At 37.6% G+C, this 25,578-nt stretch overlaps 1 protein-coding gene across 1 annotated transcript; it reads left to right on the forward strand.

The window, feature by feature from the left end:
* LOC102232392 (hexokinase-2) lies at positions 1–21,211 on the forward strand. Its single transcript, XM_005811447.2, has 11 exons — positions 1–103; positions 4,755–4,844; positions 13,678–13,840; positions 15,303–15,451; positions 16,112–16,231; positions 16,334–16,429; positions 16,578–16,677; positions 17,358–17,541; positions 18,943–19,098; positions 19,195–19,428; positions 20,808–21,211. The coding sequence occupies exons 2-11, from the start codon at positions 4,755–4,757 to the stop codon at positions 20,998–21,000; spliced, it is 1,485 nt and encodes a 494-aa protein (XP_005811504.2). The 5' UTR covers positions 1–103; the 3' UTR covers positions 21,001–21,211.
* The last annotated feature ends 4,367 nt before the right edge of the window (positions 21,212–25,578 follow it).

Below are 25,578 nucleotides of genomic sequence, written 5' to 3' on the forward strand. Positions count from 1 at the left end.
GAGGGGGTGTAACACTATCCTGCACTCTGCGCTTACCTCAGCCTTTCATTCACTGAGGAAGTTAGATCGTCAGAGTTGGAGCGGCGCAGCACAAAACGCAAAGGTGAGTTTCTCTTTCTTCGCTGGTCTTTCTCCTTTAGAAAATTTGTTTGGCACATCAGATGAGCGGTGTAGATAGATGATGGGCTTAGTTTCATTTTCTTTTTTTTAAATCATTTATAAAAGGGGTTGGTTTAAAGTGTCAACTACAACACAAAGAGTGAGATATGATGAGAAGAAATCTGAAACACATTCAAAACTGCGTTTTCTGAGCGTTGGTTAATGTTTTGGATTATCTTATGTCAGCTGTTCACCCACTGCTTTCTTGATCCGGGTGACATTTATGTAAAAAGCTTGAGCTGGACCTTCACTTTTCACGCGAGATTGATGGTGTTTCCGGGTTAATGACTGGAGATAGAAATAGTTCAATTCATCAAGTAGAACTAGAAAACCTGTCGAACAAGATGTGCTTTGGCTGAATGAAAAATGGGCGGTTCAGGTGTTGGTGGGTGGAGCATGCATCTCCCCTCACGCATCAGTGAACGCACCATCAGCCGGAATTCAGGAATGTCCTAAAATAATTTGTTAAAGGATGTCAAATATCAGATTTTGCTGACACACACCCACCCACACACAGATACATAGATCTAATGCTCGCAAAGGTAAGGTTAAAGGAAATGACACGTTAGGTAACACTCTCTTTAGGGCGTTGCTTTGATAGAGACCAACAAAAGGAATTAGAAACTATTGTTAGGTGCCAATTTTCTATGTGAGCCCGTAAGGATAGCATGACAAATGGACGAATGGATTTGATCTTGATCTTTGTTCTTAATTTAAAAAGACTACATGAGTTGCTATTCTTTTGCACACCAAGAGTTCTTAACTTAACTTGAAATTTAACTTGACATTTTATACGACAACCAACATTTGATAGTTTTGAGGATAATGCAGTGACAGATGAAGACAAATATTAGCATAAACAGCCATTATTATACAACTGAGCACTATTCTGTTCTATGTGTACTTATCCCTGAATATTTTTTTTCTCATATTTTTTTCATTTCCAGTTTTTATCTCTATTTTATTATTTGCTTGTTTTATACCCTCTTAACTTTTGTTTTTGATTGCAATAAACCTAATTCCAATCTAGACCTTAACCCAAAACCTGTTTACACACAGTTTCTTGCAACCAAATTATGGTGGAGGTACCAACAGTCCAGATATTATGTTATGACAATCTTGTTTTTCAATTTTGCTAAACTCTTATGAAACAAATAAAAAAATAATAACAGGCGGTTATTTTTAATCATTGGGAACCTTGTCAACAGGTCATGTTTCCAGTGATCCGTGTAGGTTGAAATTTTCTGCCGACCAACTCCAATTGATCTGCAGATATGCAGATTATTTTTCAAAAAGAAAAAGTTTTACTGTCTGTAGCGGCCTTTTTTTGAGAGTGGTTAGACAGGAAAGTGGGTAACGAAGGGGAAGACATGTACAAAGGTCATTAGGCCGGGATTCAAACCTGTAACATCCACGGCGCGGACTAAGATCTCCATATGTGGATTGTGCATTGCCCCACAGCACGCCACAGATCACTGTCCTTAAATTCAGAATTTGTAGTAACTCTAGATCTTGCCAAATGACCTTCTCTACTGGCAGGATTCAGTAGAGAATAATGGTTTGAGTTGATATTTTCACAATCCCTTTTGGGTTTAACTGGTATCCATGCCCATGTTCCAGGAACTGTGAATGGGCATGGATTATTGCCCCTTAAATATTTTACTGTGCCTTAAAGCAATTAAATTACACCACATTTGTTTAATTTAGCTTTAACATTGCTACCAAATGTTGGATATGAACTGAGATTAAGACAAGAGAAATCATAGCTGAATTCAATAGTTAAAAAAAGAAGTGTTACATTCAATTGCTCCTTTACACTAGTATTCTTTTCTTTGCATGTCCAATCAATGGGAATGATTGGACCAGTATTTTAGGTATTGCTGTACACAACAGATGCTTTATGATGCTAAAATCGGTATTGACTCCGTAGCTAATTATCCACTAAATTAAACAACTTTCAATAAAACCTGCACTGCCTTTGTACTTCTATATTTCAAAATTGTATATATTCAGACTGGTCAGACTTCAACTAGATTATTCTTCAATAAAAAGTGAGGAAGAGTTCATTTAAAGCACAGTTTGGTATATAGGCAGCTTTCTAAAATACAAGGAGCCTTTAGTGTTTTCTTCTTAGCTTTGCAGATTGAGACAAGAGTGAAAACTATCTATATAAAACTGTTAATAGAAGAGTATTTAGTTCAGTTTTTTTCTAATAAGTTAGTTAAACTGTAAAACATTGTGTTGCAGTAAGGACTTTGTTAGGGAAGTGGTTGTATGTGAGGCAGCAGACGTTGGATTTTACCCAGGAAGTCATTGACAGTGGACCCGCGACTATTCACAGTATAGGAATTGTGGATTTTTTGTTGAATTCAACTGCAAGGTATTCAGTATTTTTTTCATAGAGCATATCTAAAACATTTAAAAGAAAATGCAGCTTAGGTACCTGAACTAACAAGACACAGCGCTACTTTATAAATTATTGGCTGGTGTTTGGATAGCAGCCAAGAACCTACTGAACAAGTTCAGCTATATCGTTTGTGTAGATATGTTTTGTGTAGAAACATATCTACACAAAAGTAACATTCTTTCTCAGAGACGGTTTTGAGTTATTGCATCCAGATAAAGTTAATAAATGTTTTTTGTGCTTATAATATAGTGATATCAAATGTGGGTCACTTTTGGTAACTTTGCCTGTCATTTTCTTTTTTGTATTTTCAATTGGTTGAAAAATAATAACTTTTTAATTAGTTGCCTGTCATGCAAAGTTCAGGTGAATAATGATAATTGGAGTTTATTAAAAATAAATTCAAAACAATTAACAAATCTGGAAGTACCACAGTTAAACCAAGTAACTTGGGGCAAGCTGAAGGAATAAGCAGGAAACTAATAAAAGGGAGCAGGTTAAATACTAGACAATGGGCTGGTGCTAATTAGAAATAGGATGCAGCTGTGGGGAGAGAGCATGAGGTAGGCTGAGAGAGAAACAGAGAGAGAGAGATGGCACAGTGGAGCAAGGAGAAGTAAACTGAGAAACAGGTACAACATTTTACCTGAGAAAAGAAACAGTAACTGAGGCCAAACAGTGATTACAAATGATCAAAAGTGCAAACAGAAAATCCCTGACCTGTTGCGTCATTTACGAAACACAACCTGTAAATGAAGGTGTCTACAGATTTATTGTTGATTCTCCTTTGGCCGATACTTTTTTTTCTAAGGTTCTGCACTGAGCCTCACAGCCTCCAGTGTTATTGAAATATGGCTCTGTTCTTTGTTTTCCAGTTTTCCTGTCTATTATTTTTCTAATGACTTTGTAATTCAGTCTGGTTCTGGGGGAAAAAAATTCTAAACATTAAGAAAGTTTGCTGCTTTGCCTCAGAATACAGGTGTTTTCTAAAAAAAATAATAAAAAAAAAGAGCTTAAAGCAAAAAGCACTAATAGAACATGTGAAAAGCTAATACGTTTTACTGATTGTTACCAATCTTCTTAATAAATTAGATGAAGGAAAGTCTCCAACACAAAGACACTACTCTCATCAAAGCTCCTTTAAATTATTACCTGAGATGTTCAGGTTATAACTTTCCGTACCTGAAAGGTGTGTTTTATTGACACACTTCATCCGGTAGCATTCAGCTTGTTTAAATTCACTCCATGTTGGTATGTTTGTGTTTCGACTGGTTTTATTAGTTTTTATTATAATGCTTCGACTGAAGGTCATGCTTGTTCCCTTTCTTATGTAAAGCTGCATCTTCCTTAATTTAGAAGTAGAATTTAACACCCAGAATCACGTTAGTAACAAAAAATTATGTTGTGTGATTTTTCACTTCAGCACTACTCATAGAATTCTCTTATTTTACATTTTTGTTTTAAATAGACCCCCATCTGTTTTATTGATCAGTTTAAGCTCTAAGAAGTGAACAAAAACCTTTTCTGCTAGTTTATTGTCATTACTCTTATAGAAACAAATATGATCACAGGCATTTAATCTTGTTCTTGTATATAAATAAAATATAATGCTAACAAAACCAGAATGCCTTAAAGCATTGTTAGATCTACACTTATTCATTCATTAGTTAATAATATACTAAAGGGTATTGTGGACAAGAGGTTTAAAGCACTTCTATGGCTATAAGACTGCAATAGTAAAGCAAATACTGGACCAGTTCCAGCGTCAACCTGAAGACAAACCATATTTTTAAGATGTAACTCAGAGTCAGACATGACTTTTTACAATTGGATCATCTAAACATTTTCTAGCTCCTTCAAAAAAATGGGATAACACTGTTGGAAATATAAAAATGTAAAAACAGAGTAGGTATTCATACCTCACACTTTAAAGTAATAATAAAAAGTAGAACTTTCATGAAAAACAAATTTCTGTGACAAATTGACAAATGAATGGACAACAATCCATTAATTAAGAGCTAAGACTTTGTGAATCTTTTACTGTTAGCTGCTGCCATTAGGTACTCTAGCTAACTTTAATAACAAAACACTGGAATAAATAACCACAATATAATTTTACATGTAACTAACTCCTCTCAAATAGATCTTAAATAAAGCTAATTTAGTGTTAACTTTATTCTTCTCTGTCCAGATGAACAACACTGAAATAAACATGAGTGGCATCAGCGGAAACACTGCTACTCTTCACCTGGATGGCATCCCTCCAGACAGGCTCAAAGAGGTATGTGTTGCTTGAAAAAGGAAATTATCATCAGTTAGAAACAAATAATTAATGTGATAGACACTTATTGCTAAAAATAACGCTGTTCACCATGAGCCCCTTCTATTAGCATGTCACTACGCTAACAGTCTGTATTTTTTGCGTAAACTGGAACAGCTTTATGGAGCTTTGTTAATCTTTGCAAACACCTTTGGAGTACCAACACCAAAGCTGGAGGATTCCTAAGCACCAAACCTCCTAATATGATAAAACTGTGTTTAGAATGTAATAGATAATTATTGTCATTCATGTACTTCACAAAAGTACATAAAACATATTTTTTATCGCATCAAATTATAGACTCAATATGATTCAATCTTTGGTTGTGAATGCTTTCCTGCAAAGTTTGAAAAGTTATTGCAGATACAAACAAATTAATTAGATTATTTTGCTAAGATTAGTTAGCTATGTTACAGAACACAACAATAAGTATGTACCCAAGGTTTGCCAACTTGTCTCTAGTTCATGAGAAAGTTGGTTGTAAAATCATTTTGACATTTATTAACTAAACAGAATACCTAATTTTTAAAGCGTTTTTTAATGACGTTGATGTAAAAAAAAATAAAATCTGAGAAATTACTGAAGTCCCTTTGCTTCAGTTTTTATTCCAAACCGGATGGAAGCCATTGTGTCGACATCAAATGATACGGCTTGTAGTTCACATTTTGTTTGCTAATGATAAATGTTACTGTTTTTCTTTCAGTTACAAACAAATGTCACAGCAAGTATTAGCATATGTACAAGTTTAAACTTAAGCTTGTACAGCCAGGGCCGTGCAGAGACCTATGGAAAGGCAGGGGCTCAAATTTAAAAAAGGGGCACATTGAACAAAAACTCCATACATAGCGACACCCCATATTAATAAAGAATCTAATTGGATCCTACTATATCATTGCCATCATGTGTGGAAATGCAAAGCAAATATAGTCTATATTTTCCCCAACAGGTAAAAAGTTTCTGTTTCTGCTGCTGACAGTCCTGGAGGGCTGAGCTGATCTGAGACTGTAGCTGTTAAACAGACCAGAGGAGAGAAGGTCAAAGGTTATAAAGTTATGAAATAAGCTAATTTGCTGCCATGTTACTAATTAAGCCCTAATAATATCCATTTAACCTCTAGAACAACCTGGCTGCAGACTGATTTATAGATCAAAAAGCTCAAAGGGGTTAACTCTATATAATAGTTTGATGTTAAACCTCTAGACCTAGAATTTTAAAACTGGAATATCAAGGCAAAGAAAACTCAGTAGCTGCTGGTAGGGCCCATTCAGGGGCCTCCAGACACTCAGGGGCCTCCAGACATTCAGGGACCCCTAGAAATGGTTTAATTGTAACACAGACCATAGATCTAAACCTGTAGCATCATTTATAGAGAATGACAATGTTATTACATTTTATTTAATGCATTCAGCTCAGAAAAAAATAAATAGTACATTTAGGATTTAAATGTACTATTTACAGCCCAGAACCTCCAGCCCAGATCCCGTCAGCAGCGGCTTTAACCTGCCTGGTAGAAACATTAAGGAGAAGCAGAGCGAACAAATCAGCAGGTGGTACTGTTAAGTTGCACAAAATTCGAGACCAAACTTCAGCTATAAAAGAGAACAAACACAGCTTTAATTAACATTTGCAAATGGAGAAAACATACAAAGCTCACATCTCAGTGAGAATTGGATGAGTTCTGACTTGGGGCTGAACGTCCCCTCATTTACATAGGATACATCACACATTACTTAGCCACACCCCCTGGCTCAAGTGTCAGGTAAAAATCTATACGTTACTTATCTGTAAGTTTCAGTCGAGCAGAGTTGCATACACATTCACAGCTCAACTTTAGGCATTTCTCCAAAAAGGCCTCTCTACTGATGGCTAAACAGATACTAGTAACTGAACTTCTACAAACTAGGCTTATAACCTTAGCCATGTCTCACATTTCTAACTGCTGAACACCCTGTTCTTCACTTATCTGAGGAGGGTCAGAAGAGCATATGTCCTGTTGAGCTGCAACTGAGTGCAAACCTTTAATAAAAACATCATAAAGTGTACATTAAAATTTATTTAAACATTGTTACTAAATTTTTCCTTCACAGTACCAGGTGGTACCAGGTGGTACCGGGGCTTTGATCTACGTTGCTACTCGCGGTGACAGTCGGTACCGTGTTTTATATTAGGATGTCTGATATAAAGACAGATATGCTTTATATCTGTCGGTGGACTGACTCAAGCTGCCTGTAGCGAACCGGGCTTTTAGCAGAATGATCAAGTTAAAGTCAGAAGTTTCTCTGCAGCCGAAGCATTTCTGTGTTTAGTGGCGAGGCGGGTTTTGTCCCGCTATTGCAAGGACGATTATAAAAATATAAATAGAAACAGTTTTTCTTATGTCAACATCAGACCTACGTTTTTATTCACAAACCAGTGTATGAAAAAATATTCTTGCCCATAATTTGATAGTTAGAGGAACAGATCCTCCTCCTCCTCACCATGGAGGCAGAAACTGAACAACATGGAGGCAGAAACTGAGAGTCATTATTAGACTGAGGGCAGCAAGACTAGTTTATTTTTACTAAATTATTATATTTAGCTAAATATTATTGCTGAGGGGCACAAACTGACATACAGATTAAAAATAAAAATAAAAAAACTCAAAAAGGGCACTAGGGACATCAAGGATAAAAAGGGCAGGGGCTCAAGCACCCACCCCCCTCCCCTCTGCACGTGCCTGTGTACAGCACATGTACTGCTGTAACAAAGTGAACTGAAAGAAGAAATAATGCAACTGTATTTTGACCTGGTCATATTTTCATTCTGCTCTCTGTGACTGAGGTCACGTTGTGGGAATAGAGACTATGACTGATTTGGGAACTCAGCGTTTCTGTTGTGGGAACCTTGGATTAAGAAACCTTAGAGTCTGATTCCTACAGAGGAAGATCAGCTGCTTCATTTCAATAATACCTTCATTTCCTTTATTTGAGAGGAGGTTACTTCCAGTTTTCTACCACATGAACTCAAGTTTATCAGGGTTAAATCTGATCAGAAGGGAGTTTCAGCAGCACTCCTCTTTATTCTCAGACACATCTAAGAGTCACAGACATCATGAGACATCCTAAATTAAGTCAAATTTATTAGTTGCATTGTAGATGTTAGTCTTTAACTTAAATCTCTTTTTTTATGTATTCATTTGTGTAAAAAATAAATTTAAAAAGTAGGTAAGAAGTCTCTATTTTATTTACTTAATTTTACTTGTTTATATAATTTATTTGTTTGAAAATACCTTGTCTAAATTAAAAATAAGAAATAAACAAATTGTAAAAACGTTCATGAAAGCTGAAGGTCATTGAAGGTCAAGTATGACTACAGATAGTCCAGAAAAATAGATAAGCCTAAGACATTAATTTATTAAACATTTAGTTTTATAGATTAGTTGATCTGTTTTTAGCATGCCAGTTCAATTTCTTTTCATAGATCCAGTTGCATATTCTGCAGAGCCACTAAAAAAGATTTTTTTGTATTAGCCAGACACATTTTTTCATATTTGTATAAATTCACTATAAACTACAAACAAAGTAAAACACGTGAGAATGTTTTATTTAAGCACAAATTAAATACTCAGAAGGAGATAACATAATCAAACAGAAACTTCTGTAGCACAATTCGTTTTTAATTGATTTAAACATACTCACATGGAAAATATTAAACTGAAAGTACTGAAGCATGTAAAACAAACTAATAATAAAGCTGAACAGTTTCTCTCTCCTTCCAAATGATTTTCTTGGTCACTTATGAAATTATCTTTTAATAATGGAAGCCAGTGGCTCTAGAGTTAACCTCGACTTGCCATGTGTCCTTTGGATTTAAATTTGAATCCAGCATGTAGAGACAAGTTCTGATAAAACACACCTTTGGATAATTACCAGAGCTCACACAGCTCAACGCAAAGACAGGAAAAGTTCAAAACCTCAGGCTCCTTAAAGTTGTATGCTGTTAGAATATCATCAATGTGTTGATTTCAGGGTTATTTTGTTTATAAGGCTCCAGTTTAGGCCTCCACAAATATTACACAACCTGACTTTAAACTTTATGTCGGCTGCCAGCTGTAGTTTCCTCCTTTTGTTGTCATGACAACACATTCTTTCTTCATGCATGTTATAATCTGCCCTCAGCTTTATTCTTGACAGTTTTTCGACCTGTGCAGCAGCGACAGAGCTGTTGAAACTTGCCTTATGGGGTAAAAGCATATGATGTCAAGGCTTCAGAAGTCAACTAAAACACTCACCTTTATACTTTCACATGAGCCGTGGTCTCTGTGTTGAAACCTGGAAGTTTGTTTCACAACATGATCCTCAGGTTGGATTTGGAGCTGTGCCTCACTGAGGATACAAAATCATTTCTGCTGTTCAAACTTCAAAGTTTGATGCTTTTAACAACAATAACTGAGACCTGGGGCATCTACATTTACACCTACATTTAAAATACAAACATATTGCCCAATTTCTCCTTAAAACTTGAAATATTTACCTGTAGTCACATTACACTTGTAAACTTCAGTGTGTTTTATTGAGATTTCAAGGAGAGCATCATTTTCAAATGGAGGAAAAAGGAGAACATTAAGGAACAAATAGCATCATGGAGACCAAGCACCAAGGAATAGCATCATGAGCTCTAGTGACATTTCAGGAGACTAAGGTTTTAAACCAATATCAAAGACCTCAGTTCAATTTGGACTGACAGGTCAGGAAAGAATAACATTACTGAGAAAAGCAACCAGAAGTTTCATGCTAACTCTGCAGAAGCTGCACAGATCTCAGTACACTTGAAAAAAGACAAAACTAACTTACAAGTAACTTCTAACCAAGATATAGGACCTTGATTTAGGTTAATAACTCCTTAGTATTAATTATAAAGTACTAGTTCCACTGTCAGATTATTTCACTTGAAATATGGGAAGAATATTTTAAGTGAATATATTATTTTATTATATATTATTTTAGTGAAATAATATAATTTGCCACTGTAAGTACCGGTAGTACCTTTTCATCAGTATTAATGTATTATTGACTTTATAACAGAGTAATATATCTTACTGAGTTATTGTTTTGTCTTATTTTAAATGTAAGATATTTGTGTTTTTCTGTTGCATGATTTGTCCTGATGCTGATATTTCTTCTTAAAATTACTTGACATCTGACAAGTATTTTTTTCTGCTTTTAAATGAATTCTAACTGACGTTGCTCTGACTTACAAATCATTAAAGTAGAAAAAGGTTCCATTATCTTTCCAATTCATCTATGGAGACACCTGTGGAGTCTGACAGCAGCAGAAGCAGATCATGATCATAAGTAAGCTTCTGCTATCTTGTTTTACCTTAGTCCCACCTTCATCAATGCTTTTACTGCTCATAAATGCAGTGTCTATCGTAAACAGAGTTTAATAGAATTGAGCCATATAATTTTCCAGCTCTGACAGATATGATTAAAACAGGGAGAGAAGACTGAATTGTTCTTCCATCTCCAGAGGATCATTACCTCACTGAACCAGTTAGGCTTTCTCCCTGCATATGCCACCTCTTAAATATTTCATAAAACACTCAGACAATTGAACTTCAAATGGACAAAGACAACAGGGAAACAAGCAAACTGTTCCAAATGGGCAGAAAACATAATACAAAATGTTCTCAAAAAAATTAGACTTAGACTTAGACTTAGACTGACTTTATTGTCATTTTGCATGCACAGGGTGTATACAGAACGAAATTTCGTTGCATACGGCTCAGGACAATGTTTTGAGCTTTCAATGTTATGAGGTTACTCCAGAATAAAAATAAAACACAATATAAAATATGAATATAAATATAAATATAAAGTGCAGGACTGACAGTAAAAAGGAAGTTACTTAGCTCTGTACATGTGCAAGGTATGAAGTGGAGACCAGATTTTAAGTGCAGTCCAGTTAAGAGTTCAGCAGTCTGATGGCAAGTGGGAAAAAGCTGTTTCGGAACCTGGTGGACCTGCACCGGATGCTGCAGAACCTCTTTCCAGAGGGCAGCAGGGAGAACAGTCCATGGTGGGGGTGTGAGGGGTCACTGACGATGTTTCGGCCTCGGGACACGCAGCGCTGGGATGAAATGTCCTGAATGGAGGGAAGGCGAGCCCCGATGATCCTCTCTGCTGTCTGCACCACTCTCCTCACGTTCTTCCAGTCGGAGGCGCTGCAGCCTCCACACCACACAGAGAGGCAGCTGGTCAGAATGCTTTCTATGGTGCTTCTGTAGAACGTCTTGAGGATGGGCGGGGGCAAGTGTGCTCTTCTCATCCTCCGCAGGAAATACAAACGTTTCTGTGCCCTCTTGACCAGAGACGTGGTGTTCCCAGTCCAGGTGAGGTCATTTGTGATGTGCACCCCCAGGAATTTGGTGCTGCTGACCACCTCCACAGCCGAGCTGTTGATGAGCAGTGGAGCGTGGCTGGGCCGGTTCTTCCTGAAGTCGACGATCATCTCCTTCATCTTGTCAACGTTCAGGATCAGGCTGTTGTCTCTGCACCAGTCCACCAGCTGCTCCACCTCCTCTCTGTAGTCCAGGTCGTTGTCGTCTCTGATGAGGCCCACCACCGTTGTGTCGTCCGCGAACTTCACGATGTGGTTGGTGGCGAACCTGGGGGCGCAGTCGTGTGTCATCAGAGTGAACAGCAGAGGGCTCAGGACGCAGCCCTGAGGGGAGCCTGTGCTGAGGGTGATGACATCGGAGGTGTGTTGTCCGATCCGGACTGACTGAGGTCTGTCAGTGAGGAAGTCTAGCAGCCAGTTGCGCAGGGGGGTGCTGAAGCCCAGGTGTCCCAGTTTTCCTGCCAGATGCTGTGGGATGATTGTGTTGAACGCTGAGCACAAGTTACACAAGTTACATAGCACATACTAATATAGCTAATACTAATATAGCTGCAAAAATAACAAATACAAATAAAAAAATTGTAAGAAAGTCATTTAATTTATAAAGAAAATAGTTCCTGCACCACATTCAAAGGTTCCCTAATGGCTTGAATTCTGGAGACTGAGGAGGCCACTGGAGGTGAGTTAAGCCTCTGTGACCTGGTGCATTATCCTGCAGGAAATAGCCATTAGAAAATGGTCCTTATTATGGGAATTACATGATCACCAGTTTGTGGCATTTAAAAGATAAAGGATTGGTACAGCGTTCAGTGACTTTACTTAACATAAAACTCATAAGTATTCATTGTTTTTTCTGGTCTTGTTCTTTTGCATCACTGTACTTTAAAACAGGCAAAAATCTCAAAGGATACAGTGTTTCCTAATCTGTGTAAAAATCTAAATATTTTATAGTTCATGTCATGATAACCTCTTCATGCATTCCTGTACAGCAGTGTGCCAGTTACTGCTCTCTGTTTTTAGAAGATAAAAGCTGTATGTCTGCATGTGAGGTTTGCAACATTCTGTTTTAAACACTCTGCTCAGAAAGGGCCACAACTGCAGCCTGGTAAATCCAGCCCCTTGAACGACACCTCGCTTTGTAGAGTCTGGGCTCTCAGCTATTGAGAAACAATTAATTCATGGAGGTGTGAACTGCATTAAGTTTTTAAATTTTACCCAATTGCTTATATTGCCCATGGTGTATAATGCACCAGTCCGATGCTAAGAAGCTTACCGGAAATTGCCTTCGCTGTGAACAACCGTCCTTCACTGTGAAGAGAGAACTGATACAAATGAGCCAGCTGTTAATGATAATTTAATATTTGAAAGCATTGGCAACACAGAACAGCTTCCTTCACTTCCTCTGCTGCTACTACTAAAACTACAGGCAGACTGCAATTCTAAAACACCTGGCACTTTGTACAAATACCTGAAAATTTGCATAAAAGCATGTGGTATTCAGTTCTTGAATACCACACTTGAATACTTAGTTTGAACATGTTTTTTTGCAAAATACCTCAAGCTTGGTCCGCAGAACATCTGTCAAGATCACTTTTCAGTGATCCTGACAGATATATGTATATATATTATCAATTTGATTTTGGTCTAGATTTGGATTTGAGTTTTAGACCAAAGCATTCTAACATATGAATGTGCTAGATTGAAACCAAGCATTGGATGCTCTGGATGTGTGTTTGAGGTTACTGTCCAGATTAAATTTTGACCCAAAAAGCCAAAAAGTTCAGATTTGCTGTCACCTGATCAGAGCATCGTGTTTCAGATGTTTACTGTTTCAGATATTTTGCAGGGGACACAGCCTTCTCCTCAGTTACCAATAGTGTCATGGCTGCCTCTCTGAATAATGCTGTATTTGGTGATGCTGTTTGCTCTCTTACATTCTTTTTCAAACATATGAAGCCTTCACAGACAAGCTGAGCTGAGATATGCGAATGACAAATCAGTTGGTCTGGATTTTCTTAAGGTGTATCAATTTACAGTGACTTCCCAAGAGAAGTCACTGTCTGAGCCCTTCTTTATTTGAAATGTTAAATTGCTGAAGAACATTTGTGTTTCTCCTTCTTTTTTGGTCTACTAGTTCATTTCAGCCTTAACATGAACATACTAAAAAACAATAGGCCTTCGCAGCGCTTTGCTGCTCGGGCCTAATTGTCGCCAACTCACCATGCTGGGCTAATCTCTAAAGCAGTGCTTTGCTGCCATCTGGTGGAGAAATGAACCACCAGATGATTTGAACGCTAACTTATTTTTGCGCCTGCGCTATATCCGTATTAATATTTCCTCACTGCTTGTGAAGTTATAGTACATTTATTAAAGTGTGTGAAACAGCATCTGATAGTTTGTTTGTATCTCTGTGCAGGTAGTGAAACACTTGGAGCCTTTCCGTCTTTCCCTGGAGAAGCTGAAGGAAGTTTCTACTCGACTCCGGAAAGACATGATCCGAGGTCTGGGGAAACACACGCATCACAGAGCGGCCGTCAAGATGCTGCCCACCTTCGTAAGAGCAACACCGGACGGGACTGGTACGAGTTTTACTTTCAGTCAGAGCCATTTGATTTCTCAGTTTATTGCTGTATACTGTTTATTATTGTTACTGTATTTAAGATAAGAACATTCGCTGTGACTTTATGGTAAATATCCTTACAGCGGGTCGACTTTATATGTAATGTCGGCAAAGGAAGGAAAGCAGGACGGAAGGAAGAAAGATGGTAGATAGGGTACAAGAAAGAAAGGATAGACATGACATAAGGATGTGGGGAAAGAAAGAAAATATATAGAATACAAGTAAGGAAGGAAGGAAGGGATGAAGGAAGAAAAATGGGTAGATAGAATACAAGGACGAAAAAAGAAAGAAAAATGGTGAGTAGATATGAAAGAATACAAGGAAAGAATTAAAGTAAGAAAGACCCAAGTAATGTTTAACATAAAGATGAATGGAGTAAAATTGGGAGTTGGGATACTGGGAAAGAAAGAAAAACACTAGAAAGGAAAGACAAAGTAATGAAAGCAAAGGAAGGAGACACTATGAAGGAAAAAAGAAAGAAGGAAGGGAAATTTGGAAGTTAGAACTGTCATGAGGTGCAGTAGTGAAGGTGGTGAGGCAGACGCTGTAGACCCAGGTTGAAGTAAATGAATGATTTTAATGAAGAATGTCCAGAACAACACAGTCCAACATGGTCCAAAACAAACGGGCAGCACGACCGAGCGGAAGCCAGGGCTCGACGCCAGTAGCAACCGTAACACAAACGGACGAGACGAAGGACTGGCTACACAGAGGACAAACTACCAGCCAAACGAGACAAGGACCCGACAAAGACACAGACACACAAGTGACACTAAATACACAGGAGGTAATTAGGGAAACTAGAAACACCTGGGAGTAATCGAGGGGAGAACAGGACAACACGGAGACACAGAGACACAGGAAACTCAAAATAAACACACAGAAAAACATGGAACATGACAAGAACACTAGGAAGAAAAGAAGGACGGAATGATAAAAAGAGGAAAGAACACAAGGAATGTGGAACATGGAAGGAAAATGGGGAGTTAGCACACTAGGAAGGAAAGATAGACAGAAGGACTCTAGGAAAGGCTGGAAGCAAGGCAACAGAAAACAACAAAGAGAGAAATAGGACACAAAAAAGTAAGGGTGACAGGATGAAGATAGAACAAAAGGAATGAAGGACCAAAGAAAAAAAAATACAACAATAAATGGAAGTCAGAGCACAAAGAAGATGGAAAAACATTGAGAAAGAAATTAAAGGAGGGAGGACACAAGGAACAAAGGAGGGCCGTGAAGGGCACAAAATTTTAACAATCAACAAGGGAACAAAACCTGGAATGCAGATTTCTTTCCATGCTTTTATTTTCTTTTTCCGCAGTTATCCAGACCTGGAAAACCCTGGAATCAAATTCCATAACATTTGAATCTACATAGATTTAAAGCCAAACCATCACCTGTACTTTGTTTCCTGCCTGCAGAGAAAGGAGACTTCCTGGCACTAGATTTGGGTGGAACAAACTTTCGGGTGCTTCACGTCAGAGTGATGGAGGAGGAGCAGAAAATGGTGAAGATGGACAGTCAGCTCTGTGCCATCCCTCAAGAAATCATGTTGGGAACTGGAGAACAGGTAATTTACATATCCAGCTTTATTAATATCTGACTTCTTGAATGCAATTGAAAGGGAAAGTGTGGAGTAAGGCAAAACCAAGACTTGTAAACAAACTAAAAGAAATTGCAATGGTAATATGGTTCATTTGGGACTCAAAATTCAACTACAGCCATAACAAAACTGCAAAGAGAGATGGTAATGAAAAACTAGTGGTCAGAGATAAATGTGCATCTTGACAGACATGCTTGTGAGACAGAGCTCAACCATTGAGTCTTTTTGCATGTCTTGAGAAAAAATTTGTACTGAAATATGAAATTTACAGGGGTACTCTGTGATGTAAGGTAATGTATCTGACAAGCCTGGCAGCAGTCAGAAACATTGGGTTTTATGGACAAATAAAACTGGGTGTTATCAGTAAAGCATTATAAAATGAAGCTTCCTATCATCTAATGCAGGGGTGTCAAACTACAGTCCTCAAGGATCACTGTTCTGCAGTTTTTAGATGTGCCACAGCTACAAAACACTGGAATGAAATGACTTAATTACCTCCTCCTAAGTGGCTGCAAGAACAGAATGTCGTCTTTTTCTGGCAGCACTGAAGAAAGAACACATTTCTCTGTTTTTGTGGGTAGGAATTGAATTTAAACAAAATGTTTGTGTGTGCTTATGTTCTTCCAGCTGTTTGATCACATCGCAGCCTGTCTTAGTGAGTTCCTTGACTCTCAGAACCTGAAAGGACAGACTCTTCCAATGGGTTTCACCTTCTCTTTTCCCTGTGAACAGAAAGAAATCGACAAGGTCTTTAATCTCACACTCCTGAAACTTGTTGGTTTGTCCCTTCTCACAGTTGAAGACTGGTTCCACTGACAATATATGATATTTTTGTGTTTATATGAGCAGAGCATCCTGATCCGCTGGACTAAAGGCTTCAACTGCTCTGGGGTGGAAGGAGAGGATGTGGTGAAGCTACTTAAAGAGGCCATCCACAGGAGAGGGGTCAGCGCATAATGCTTACTAATCTCTAAATATTCTAACTTTCTTCAAAATTATTTTGCTGCTTTTGTCCTCTTCTTGATGTGATTTAAAAACTTTTCCTCATGAGACAGATCCCAGTCTCACACAATGTATGTCATTTCCTATACAGGACTATGACATCAGTTCAGTTGCCATGGTGAACGACACAGTGGGTACAATGATGAGTTGCGGATACCGGGATCAGACCTGCGAGATTGGGATGATCATTGGTAAAGAAATCATCTGTCCTCAAATAAACACTGTGATTAGTGAAGAAAATAAAACTGAAACCAAAAGAAAATAAACATTAAATTAGAAAAACTATAATAATAGTAATGTGGTCCAGAAAAACAAGAAAGAAGTGCATAATTGTGAAATGGAGGGAGAACATTTCACGTTTTTAATTTTTTATAACTGAAAATCTGTGGCTTGTGTTTGTCTTTGTGGCTTTACTTTGTATAGCCAACATTTTCAAAGCGTTTCACTTGAAAAGTTACTCAAGTAAATGTAACTAAGTAAATGTTAATTACTACCCACCTCTTGGTATTGAAAACTCTTAACCTCAGGTAACAAAAGATTTAACAATTCTCAACACATTAAGGGAATTTACTGGTTTAATCTAAAATAACTTTAGATTAAACCAGTAATCTAAAACTGGCCTCTTCAGTTTTATAACCCTCAAAACAAATCATGCAAGACAAAAGCAAAGATGTATATACAGATACATCTTTCCAAAGATATATCTGTACATAGGGTTACAGATACACCTTTGCAAAAAGACCTAAAAATTACATATATTGTTCATATATTGAATGATAAAATAATGACTACAGGCAAAAATTAAAGAAGCCTAAATGAATCTATTAATTTTAGGTGCTGTGTCCTGTGCGTGACTTCTCTTCCTCAACAGGAACGGGAACCAACGCCTGCTACATGGAGGAGATGAAGAACGTGAAGCGTGTGGAGGGAGAGGACGGACAGATGTGCATCAACACAGAGTGGGGCGGCTTCGGAGACGACGGCTCCCTTGAAGACATCCTGACGGAGTTTGACAAGGTGGTGGACAGGACTTCAATCAACCCCGGAGTCCACACGTAGGTTTTAGCTATTATATTTCAGTCAAATAAAGATATTTACAATTTTCTTTTACCCCAGTGACAGTCTTTTTCTTCTTCACCTTCCTACAAAATATCTGTTAATATGTGGAACGCTTAAGGAATATTGTTGAACACTGAGATTTGAGTAGTCAAACAAGATTGTTTATGTTTTTCTCAAAAATGTCACGATGCATTTCTTATGTAACATCAAAGCAGCATGTTTAGTAGCTAGGAGGAGATTCTAAAGATGCACAGAAGCAGTTTTATTTTTCATTGTTCATTATCAACAACAGATAGACTTGGTCCTATCAACAACTGGACTGACAAACATCTGCTGCAGAATTTTTTCCCCGATTTAAAAGACAGATCTAGTGTATCCTTTGCAGCCCAGACTATCCCAAGATTCCTTGCATTTGCCAAGCAGGAGATGGCAGGCAAAGGAGGAGATAAATACTTTTAAATACAAGTACATTCATATCTGGTGGTTGAAAAATTAAAAGTTTATGGTATTGTGAAATCTGACTGAGACCATTTAATTGCACAACCACTTACTTCCGGACTTTGCAGTCAACAAATGGCCTGGACAGATCCTGTGAAGGATGCAGCCCCTAAACATGAACATAAGTTTCAAATTTTCCACATACCACAATTTATGCAAATAAAAGTAGCTGACTTGTACATCATGACAACAAATAAAAGATAAACTAACAAACAAACAAATTAACATTATTTTCTGTTGGTATGGAACACTGATTAACAGGCATTGTTGGTCATTCAATACACAGATATCAGAATTGTCAAGTTTTAAGTAGCAAGATTAATCTAAAATGACCAATAACAAAACAAAGCATCCAGCTTGGAACTGAAGTTAAGTTGAATTCAACGTAACTGAAGGACAATTAAGTTGAATTCAAAATCATTTCCAGATACAAATTTCAGCTTTGCTTAATGGAACACTACTATTTGTTCCTGGTTCAGTCATCCAGTATCACAACTGTTTGTATAAATCCTCAAAATAAAGTACTGTATTTTCCAGACTATAAGTAGTACTTTTTAGTAGCTTGACTGCTCCTCTGATTCATATTCAGGTGTGTCTTAAATATATGTTTAAGACACATATATTAAACATATATTTAATGTATATTTGAAGAAAAATGCATTCTTCATGATGCATTTTTTGACTGATGCCAGTCACTTCAGCAACTGAAGTGACTTTTAATCCCCAAAATATATTAATACTTCTGAGTATCACTAATGGCATCCCAACTCAGACCGCAGTTTGAGAATAATGTAAAACATGAAGTTTCAATATAAATTGCTTAACCATCAGAGGGCAGCAGATCCCAAAAACTGGGTAATCTGTTTCTGTTCCTGTCTTGATGATGTGTTGTCTTGCAGCTTTGAGAAGATGATCAGTGGAATGTATTTGGGGGAAATCGTTCGGCTGGTGCTGATGAAGCTGACTGAGAAGAAGCTGCTGTTTAAAGGGGAAGTGTCTGAGGCCCTGCGTACTAAAGAGACATTTGAGACAAAGTTCATCTCTATGATTGAGGAGTAAGTGTCAGTAAAATATATTCAGAGTCCTTATTAACCAGACAAATTGACTATTAACTTCTTTACGTTTTTTTTCTTTGTGTGTCGTTGGTTCAGGCCAGACAGTGGTCTGGAAAATGCCAAAAAGATTCTGACTGAATTGGGTCTGACATGGGATTTGGTTGACGCCCGTGTGGTGCGACTTGTCTGTGAGACCATCTCCTCACGTTCTGCTCGTCTCTGTGCCGCTGCCTTGGCAACCATCGTCGACCGTATTCGTGCCAACCGAGGGCTGCCTCATCTGAAGACTACAGTGGGAGTGGATGGGACCGTCTACAAAAAACACCCCAAGTAAGACACAAGATGAAGTGCTTGATCTATCATAAACTCTCAAAGTGATGATCAACAGCTCTCCTGGCCCTTTGAAAGTCTTTCAATTTCAGTTTTTAAAATTTCCTACCTGGTTACTTGGCATATCATAGAACAGAAGTCACCTTGTTGGTGTGTTGCTCATGGAGCTGTTCCAACAATAGGAATTCATTAATCATTAAATTATGTAATTAAAAGTCAACTTATGTTTCAAACTAGGATCCCTTCGTTTGTTTGATTTTCTGTCTTCCAACTGAGATATCGGTGTTAGCAGTGACAGTGTTTCTTTCTTTTAAGCAATGCTATGTTTCTGCTCAGAAAAAATATCAGAAACAGAAACGGTCAGAAAATTATTTTCATATTTCATAAATTTATTAGCAGTTATCATGTAACATCAGAAAACACCATAAAATACTCTGATATATTAGGACTCTTTGCTTATTTTATGTCCTAAATAGCCAAATAACTAATGGTTCCAGTGCTTAGACCAATCAAAATGCTTGTGAGAATGCCAGCCAATCAGTGACAATCTTTTATTCATCAACAATCTCTTATGCATCACTGAAAAAAAATCTTGTGCCAATTGTCAACAAACAAAAGTTTTGTGTTTTTAAGCATTGTTTTTTGTCCAAGTCAGTATATTTGCAAAGTTAGAGAAGGTTGGTCAAATGTTCTATTTTGAAGTTTGTGTCAGACAATTCTGAAATGTTTATAATCCTGAAGCTTCTCTACAAACACTGATTCTTATTGAGGTAAATAGGTCTTTCAGTGCACTAAATAAAAAGTAACAATTTTCTAATACAGTACATCAGCTTAAAATTATAACAGAAAACTCCATTAGTGTTGATTCTTTTAATTTTCCCAAACATACCTCACCTGACTTGTGTAAGGATAAGCCTGCTTTATGAGTTGAGGGATTGTTGTATCTGTTTGTGTGACCATCTGACCCAGTATTGTGACACATATGTCAAACATACCCACTTTTCAGATTAATATTTTTCCCTTTTTGCTATTTGAAATGTCCCTGGTTTGATCAGATAGTGAAGAATTATTGACAGGTGAAACCAGATGCTTACAAACATTGAATGAAGACTCCATCCATCCATTATCATACACGCTTATCCCTAGTGGGTTCACAAGGGGTGCTGGTGCTTATCTCCAGTAGTCGATGGGTGAGAGGCGGGGTCACCCAGGACAGGTGTGACTAACTACCTAAAATGTGTCTCAACATAGTGACTTTCTGCGTTTATAAAAAGTTATGTTCAGAAAAAAGGGGTTTATTTCATAAGTGACTTTCCTTTTATTGCTCTCTGTCAGCGTCTCTATAGGATGCAGCTATGTTGACTCTCTAAATATCTCAGTTACAGTGACGAGCTCCAGAAAGCAATGCACTTCCTTGCCCCCGATTGCAAAATCAAGTTTCTTGTCTCTGAGGACGGCAGTGGGAAAGGCGCTGCCATGGTTACCGCTGTGGCTCAGCGGCTAGCTCTCCAGTCACGGCTGTTGGAGGAGAGCGATGGCGAGGAAGATGAAGAGGAAAAAGTGAGAAGCTAACTGAGCACAATTTGGGACAATTTCATTGTTTAACACATATCTGAGAACTTGTAGAAAACCCTGCTGTACTTTGATCAACTTGTGTTATGCAAAAAGTGATACTTCAGTAAGAAATTGGCAGGTTGATTTATTATTTTTGCTTCAAATTTTATGCCAAAAATTTGGCATAAAAGATGCACATTAACTATACTAATAAATGTTGATCCAATAATGTGTTTGGAAGATGGAAATCTGTGTTTGAAATTGTTGGGCATCTTTTGCCCACCAGGGGGCATTGCAATTTCTACTCTAACCGTTAAAACCTGATGAGTTTAAGTCTTTGTTTCTGTTTTACTCTGGTTTCCTCCACTTCAAGGCTTTGGAGATCCTCCCAAAAAACCCTTCATAGAGAATCCACCAAGAGCTGTATAAAGACTAAGAAATGAAAAGTTCTCAGACCGATTAGTCTGTTTAGTCCAAATTAAAGTTATGAATACATGTATACTGACTTTACAGAATGATTTTACTTTGGATCACTTGGCAAAATTTCAATTGAGGTGAGCCTTGGTAATCCAGTCCCAGATATTCCCCACGGTGCTAAGTAAGATGTTAAGTTAGGGTGTGACACCGCTGTAGGCTCTGGAACGAGAACAGCATGTCAGTAAACCTAGCATTAAGAGAACTATGTTATAATGGCCTGGAGCATCTTCCTAAGATAGGTGTGAAATTGACACACTGTCCCAGATATACCTTGTAATCGAAATTGATTGAGTTTTCTTAAGTTGTGCAACAGGATTTATTGTCAGCCTGCAAATGACTGATCGTATTACACAAAGCATAACTAAAACCAAACGGATTCCTAAATAACCAAAACCAAAACTGTCACAGAAAATTGGGAAACTGTGATGACTCATTAACCTTTTTCCAACTTCAACGCAACATAAATCCATATAGATATATAACAGAGTAAAGTATGAAAAATAGCCATACCCATAGTGTGCACATTCTTTTTTTTCTCCGAAGAGTTTTTGCGGTGCTAGTGGCTCCTATTTTTTCGACAGTAGGCAGACAGGGAGGAAAAGATCGTCGGGACCGGGAGTCAAACCCGCGACGTCCACGTCGAGGACTAAGGCCTCCAAACGTGGGGTGTGCTAACCCCCTGCGCCACCACAATACGCCCCGTGTGCACATTCTTTTATGCACCTTGTTGAACCGTCTTTCATTTGAATTTCAGCAATAAATCATCTTTGGTCAGGTCTATCCACATCTTGATTATATTTGCAATGCTTGACCTTACAAATGTCTATCAGATTGGGAGGACACCACTTGTCCACAGTCATGTTGAGTCACATCTGCAGGTTTCCTGTCTGATTTCCATTATTTTGTTAACTTTAATGAACCCTTAGACTCACTGTGATGATAAAAAACTAGAACCCTCTTACACCTCCAGGTTTCAAGCAAACTGCCGATAGTTTACGGATAAAACTACCAGATATTTGTAACTTTTCATATATTCTTTTGAAAAATCTTCTGTTCAATCTGAAGAAGATATGCTGAAAATTATTACAATTTTTCAAGGGTGTGCACAGTTTTGCAACTGGGGTGTTCCATATTTTAAGTTTTTCCCACTAACTAATTTCTAAGCAGGGTAAGATGGGGTTTCTATGTGGTGAAAAAAGGTTTTGCATTGCATTATTGCCCTTGCTATATTCTTTTGGTCAGGAATGTTTGATATTTAGCTCCATTCATCTTCCATCAGTTGCAATCCAGTTCCCTGTCCAAACATCCCCACTGCATGATGGTGCCACCACTATGTTTCATAGTGCGGAATGACTGATCATCTTTAAGTGTAGCGCTAGAGGTTTCAAAAAGTTACATTTTGTTCCCATCTGGCTAAACGACTTACGTCCACATGCTAATGTTGCACAGGGGAAAATATGATTGTGTTTTTGTTTTTATTTTTGTTGTGCTTTGCATGCTTGGGTTTTTTTTTTTTTTTTTTTCCCATTAACAATCCAAACGCACTAGACTGAAGGTGCTTGTCTAGGGAGGCGGAGCGCACTAATTGGCCGCCGATACAGGTGTCAGCAGAGGCTGATTAAAGCCAAAATAAAAGGAGCCTGGATGGAAGGAGGGGGAGGAAATTCAGGAGCCGGCTGCCTCTCTGTCAGTAATGAGACGCTAGTTGGCATAAGGAGGAGACCAAACACTGAGAGCTCATTTGGGATAGATAAAGAAGGCTGGTTTTGTGAGACGGAGTGCGGCAAAACAAAACACATATCGGAGTTGGAAAAGGCGGATTTTGGCATAAACTGGTATGTGAATGGTTTGGTTGGAAATGGAGACAGGAAATGAGGAAGACATGGATTTTGAAGGGTAGACGCCGGTGGGGAGAGGAGGAGGGAGAGAACGGGGAAGGCATAAAACAGATGAAGGAAAGGAAATGGGTGATATTCAAGGAAATAAACGAGAACTGGAAGGAAGTAGTTCAGAAGAAGAAAGGATAGTTAGGAGGAAAGTTGTGAGGGAGGAATTTAAAATAATATTAAAACTTAAGAACGAAGAAAAACAGGATAACATCAGCCCCATTGTGGTGTCAAGAGAAATAAAAAAGAAAATTGGAGATGTTGAATGGTAAAGATTTTGAGAGATGGAAACTTATTGGTAGTTTGTAAAAATGAAGAACAAAAAAATAAGGCTTTAAATGTGAATAATATATGTAAAAAAACTGTGTTGGAGAAAAAAATTGTGGGAGAAAATAAAAAAACTAGAGGAGTGATTTATGGGATCCCTCTAGATCACATGTGTCAAACTCCAGTCCTCAAGGGCCGCTGTCCTGCAACTTTTAGATGTGCCTCTGCTGCACCACACCTGAATAGAATAATTAGGTGATTAGCAAGGCTGTGGAGAACTGATCTACACAAGGAGGAGGTAATTAAGCCATTTCCTTCCAGCATTTCGTACCTGTGGCACATCTAAAAACTGCAGGACAGTGGCCCTCGAGGACTGGAGTTTGACACCCCTGCTCTAGATGAAGATCTTGATAAAATTAAGCGAAGTATTGTAGGAGCAAAAGTAAATAACTTGAAGAGATTGTCAAGAACAATAAATGGAGAAAGAGTAGGAAGGTTGTCAATCCTCATTGAATTTGAAGGGAAAGAATTGCCGCAAAACATCAAAATAGGTTATCTTAGTTTTCAGGCCAGACCTTATATCCCTCCACCACTTCGTTGTTTCAAGTGTCAAAGATATGGACACATAGCAGCAGTTTGTAAAGGGAAGCAAAGATATCCAAAATGTGGTGAAGATCACAAATTAGAAGAGTGTAAAGAAGAAGCACAAGAAAAATGTTGTAACTGTGGAGGGCAACATAGAGTTACTTATGGAGGATGTGAGGTAAGGAAGAAGGCAAAAGAAATTATACAGATTAAAACAACTAAAAACATCAGTTATGCGGAAGCTGTTAAAAATGTGAAGGAGCAGACAACAAGAAAGAGTGAACAAATAGCGAGCCAAATCCCACAGCAAAACAAAGTACAATCAGAAGATAATATCACAGTATCAGTAGAAAAACTAATATTATTTGTAGCATATGTTATCAACTGCACTGACCAAGCCAAGCATAAAACTGAGAGAATTAAAATAATAGTGAGAGGAGCTGAAAAGTTTTTGGGGTTTAAAGAGGGATCATGGGAGAACATAAACAAAAAGCTGGAGGTAGATGGTAGATCAGGACCACCAGGTGAAAATAATTAATGCTAATATTACAATGGAATGCAAGAAGTTTAATTGCTTACGGACAGAAACGTAAAGGTTATGTTGATAGTCTTGAGGATAAACCAGAAATTATGTGTTCAGGAAACATGGTTAAAAACAACATTAGATTTTGTGATTAAAGGATATAATAGTGTTAGAAGAGACCGACAGGAGGAGAGAGCTGGAGGAGGATGTGGAATATTTATAAAACAAGGGATACAATATCAGGTATTAGGGAAAGGGAAAGAACTTGAATATATAGTAATTGAAATATGGGAACAAGAAGGCAAATTTAAAATAATACATTTTTATAATCCATGCAAAACATTATCAAGTGAAATATTGGAGGAGTTAACCGAATATTTGGAAGGGAAAATAATTTGGTGTGGGGATTTTAATAATGAAAAAGTAAAAGTAATGATAGAAATGGACAGGTTATAGAAGAATTAATGGGAATGAAAAATCTTGTATGTATTAATGATGGGAGGGGAACAAGAATCAATGTAAGAACAGGGATGGAATCAGTTATTGATTTAACAATTGTTTCAGATGTTTTACCTGGTATTTGTGAGTGGTTCATTGATAAATTCATCAATAGGTAGTGATCAATATCCCATTATAATAAGAGTAGGATTAAATTTAAATAAGAATATAAAGGTCAATAAAAAACTGAATTTTAATAAGGCAGACTGGATTAAATTTAGATACTTGAGTCAAATAAATTTAGAGAAAGTAGATATGACAATGGATATAAATGATATAAATTTAGAAATTAGTAAAATAATTATGGAAGCAGCAGATAATTCTATAAAAAAAAGGGTGTAGAAAAGATAAGAAAATGGT

Source organism: Xiphophorus maculatus, chromosome 11 (assembly GCF_002775205.1).
Source record: "Xiphophorus maculatus strain JP 163 A chromosome 11, X_maculatus-5.0-male, whole genome shotgun sequence".
Classification (NCBI taxonomy): Eukaryota; Metazoa; Chordata; class Actinopteri; order Cyprinodontiformes; family Poeciliidae; genus Xiphophorus; species Xiphophorus maculatus.

Excerpts from the sequence above, each read along its gene's own strand:
- LOC102232392 (XM_005811447.2), top strand. The coding sequence starts at position 4,755 with ATGAACAACACTGAAATAAACATGAGTGGCATCAGCGGAAACACTGCT. Across the intron at positions 17,542-18,942 it reads ATCAACCCCGGAGTCCACAC|CTTTGAGAAGATGATCAGTG; the intron begins GTAGGTTTTAGC and ends GTTGTCTTGCAG. Across the intron at positions 19,429-20,807 it reads GTCTACAAAAAACACCCCAA|TTACAGTGACGAGCTCCAGA; the intron begins GTAAGACACAAG and ends TAAATATCTCAG.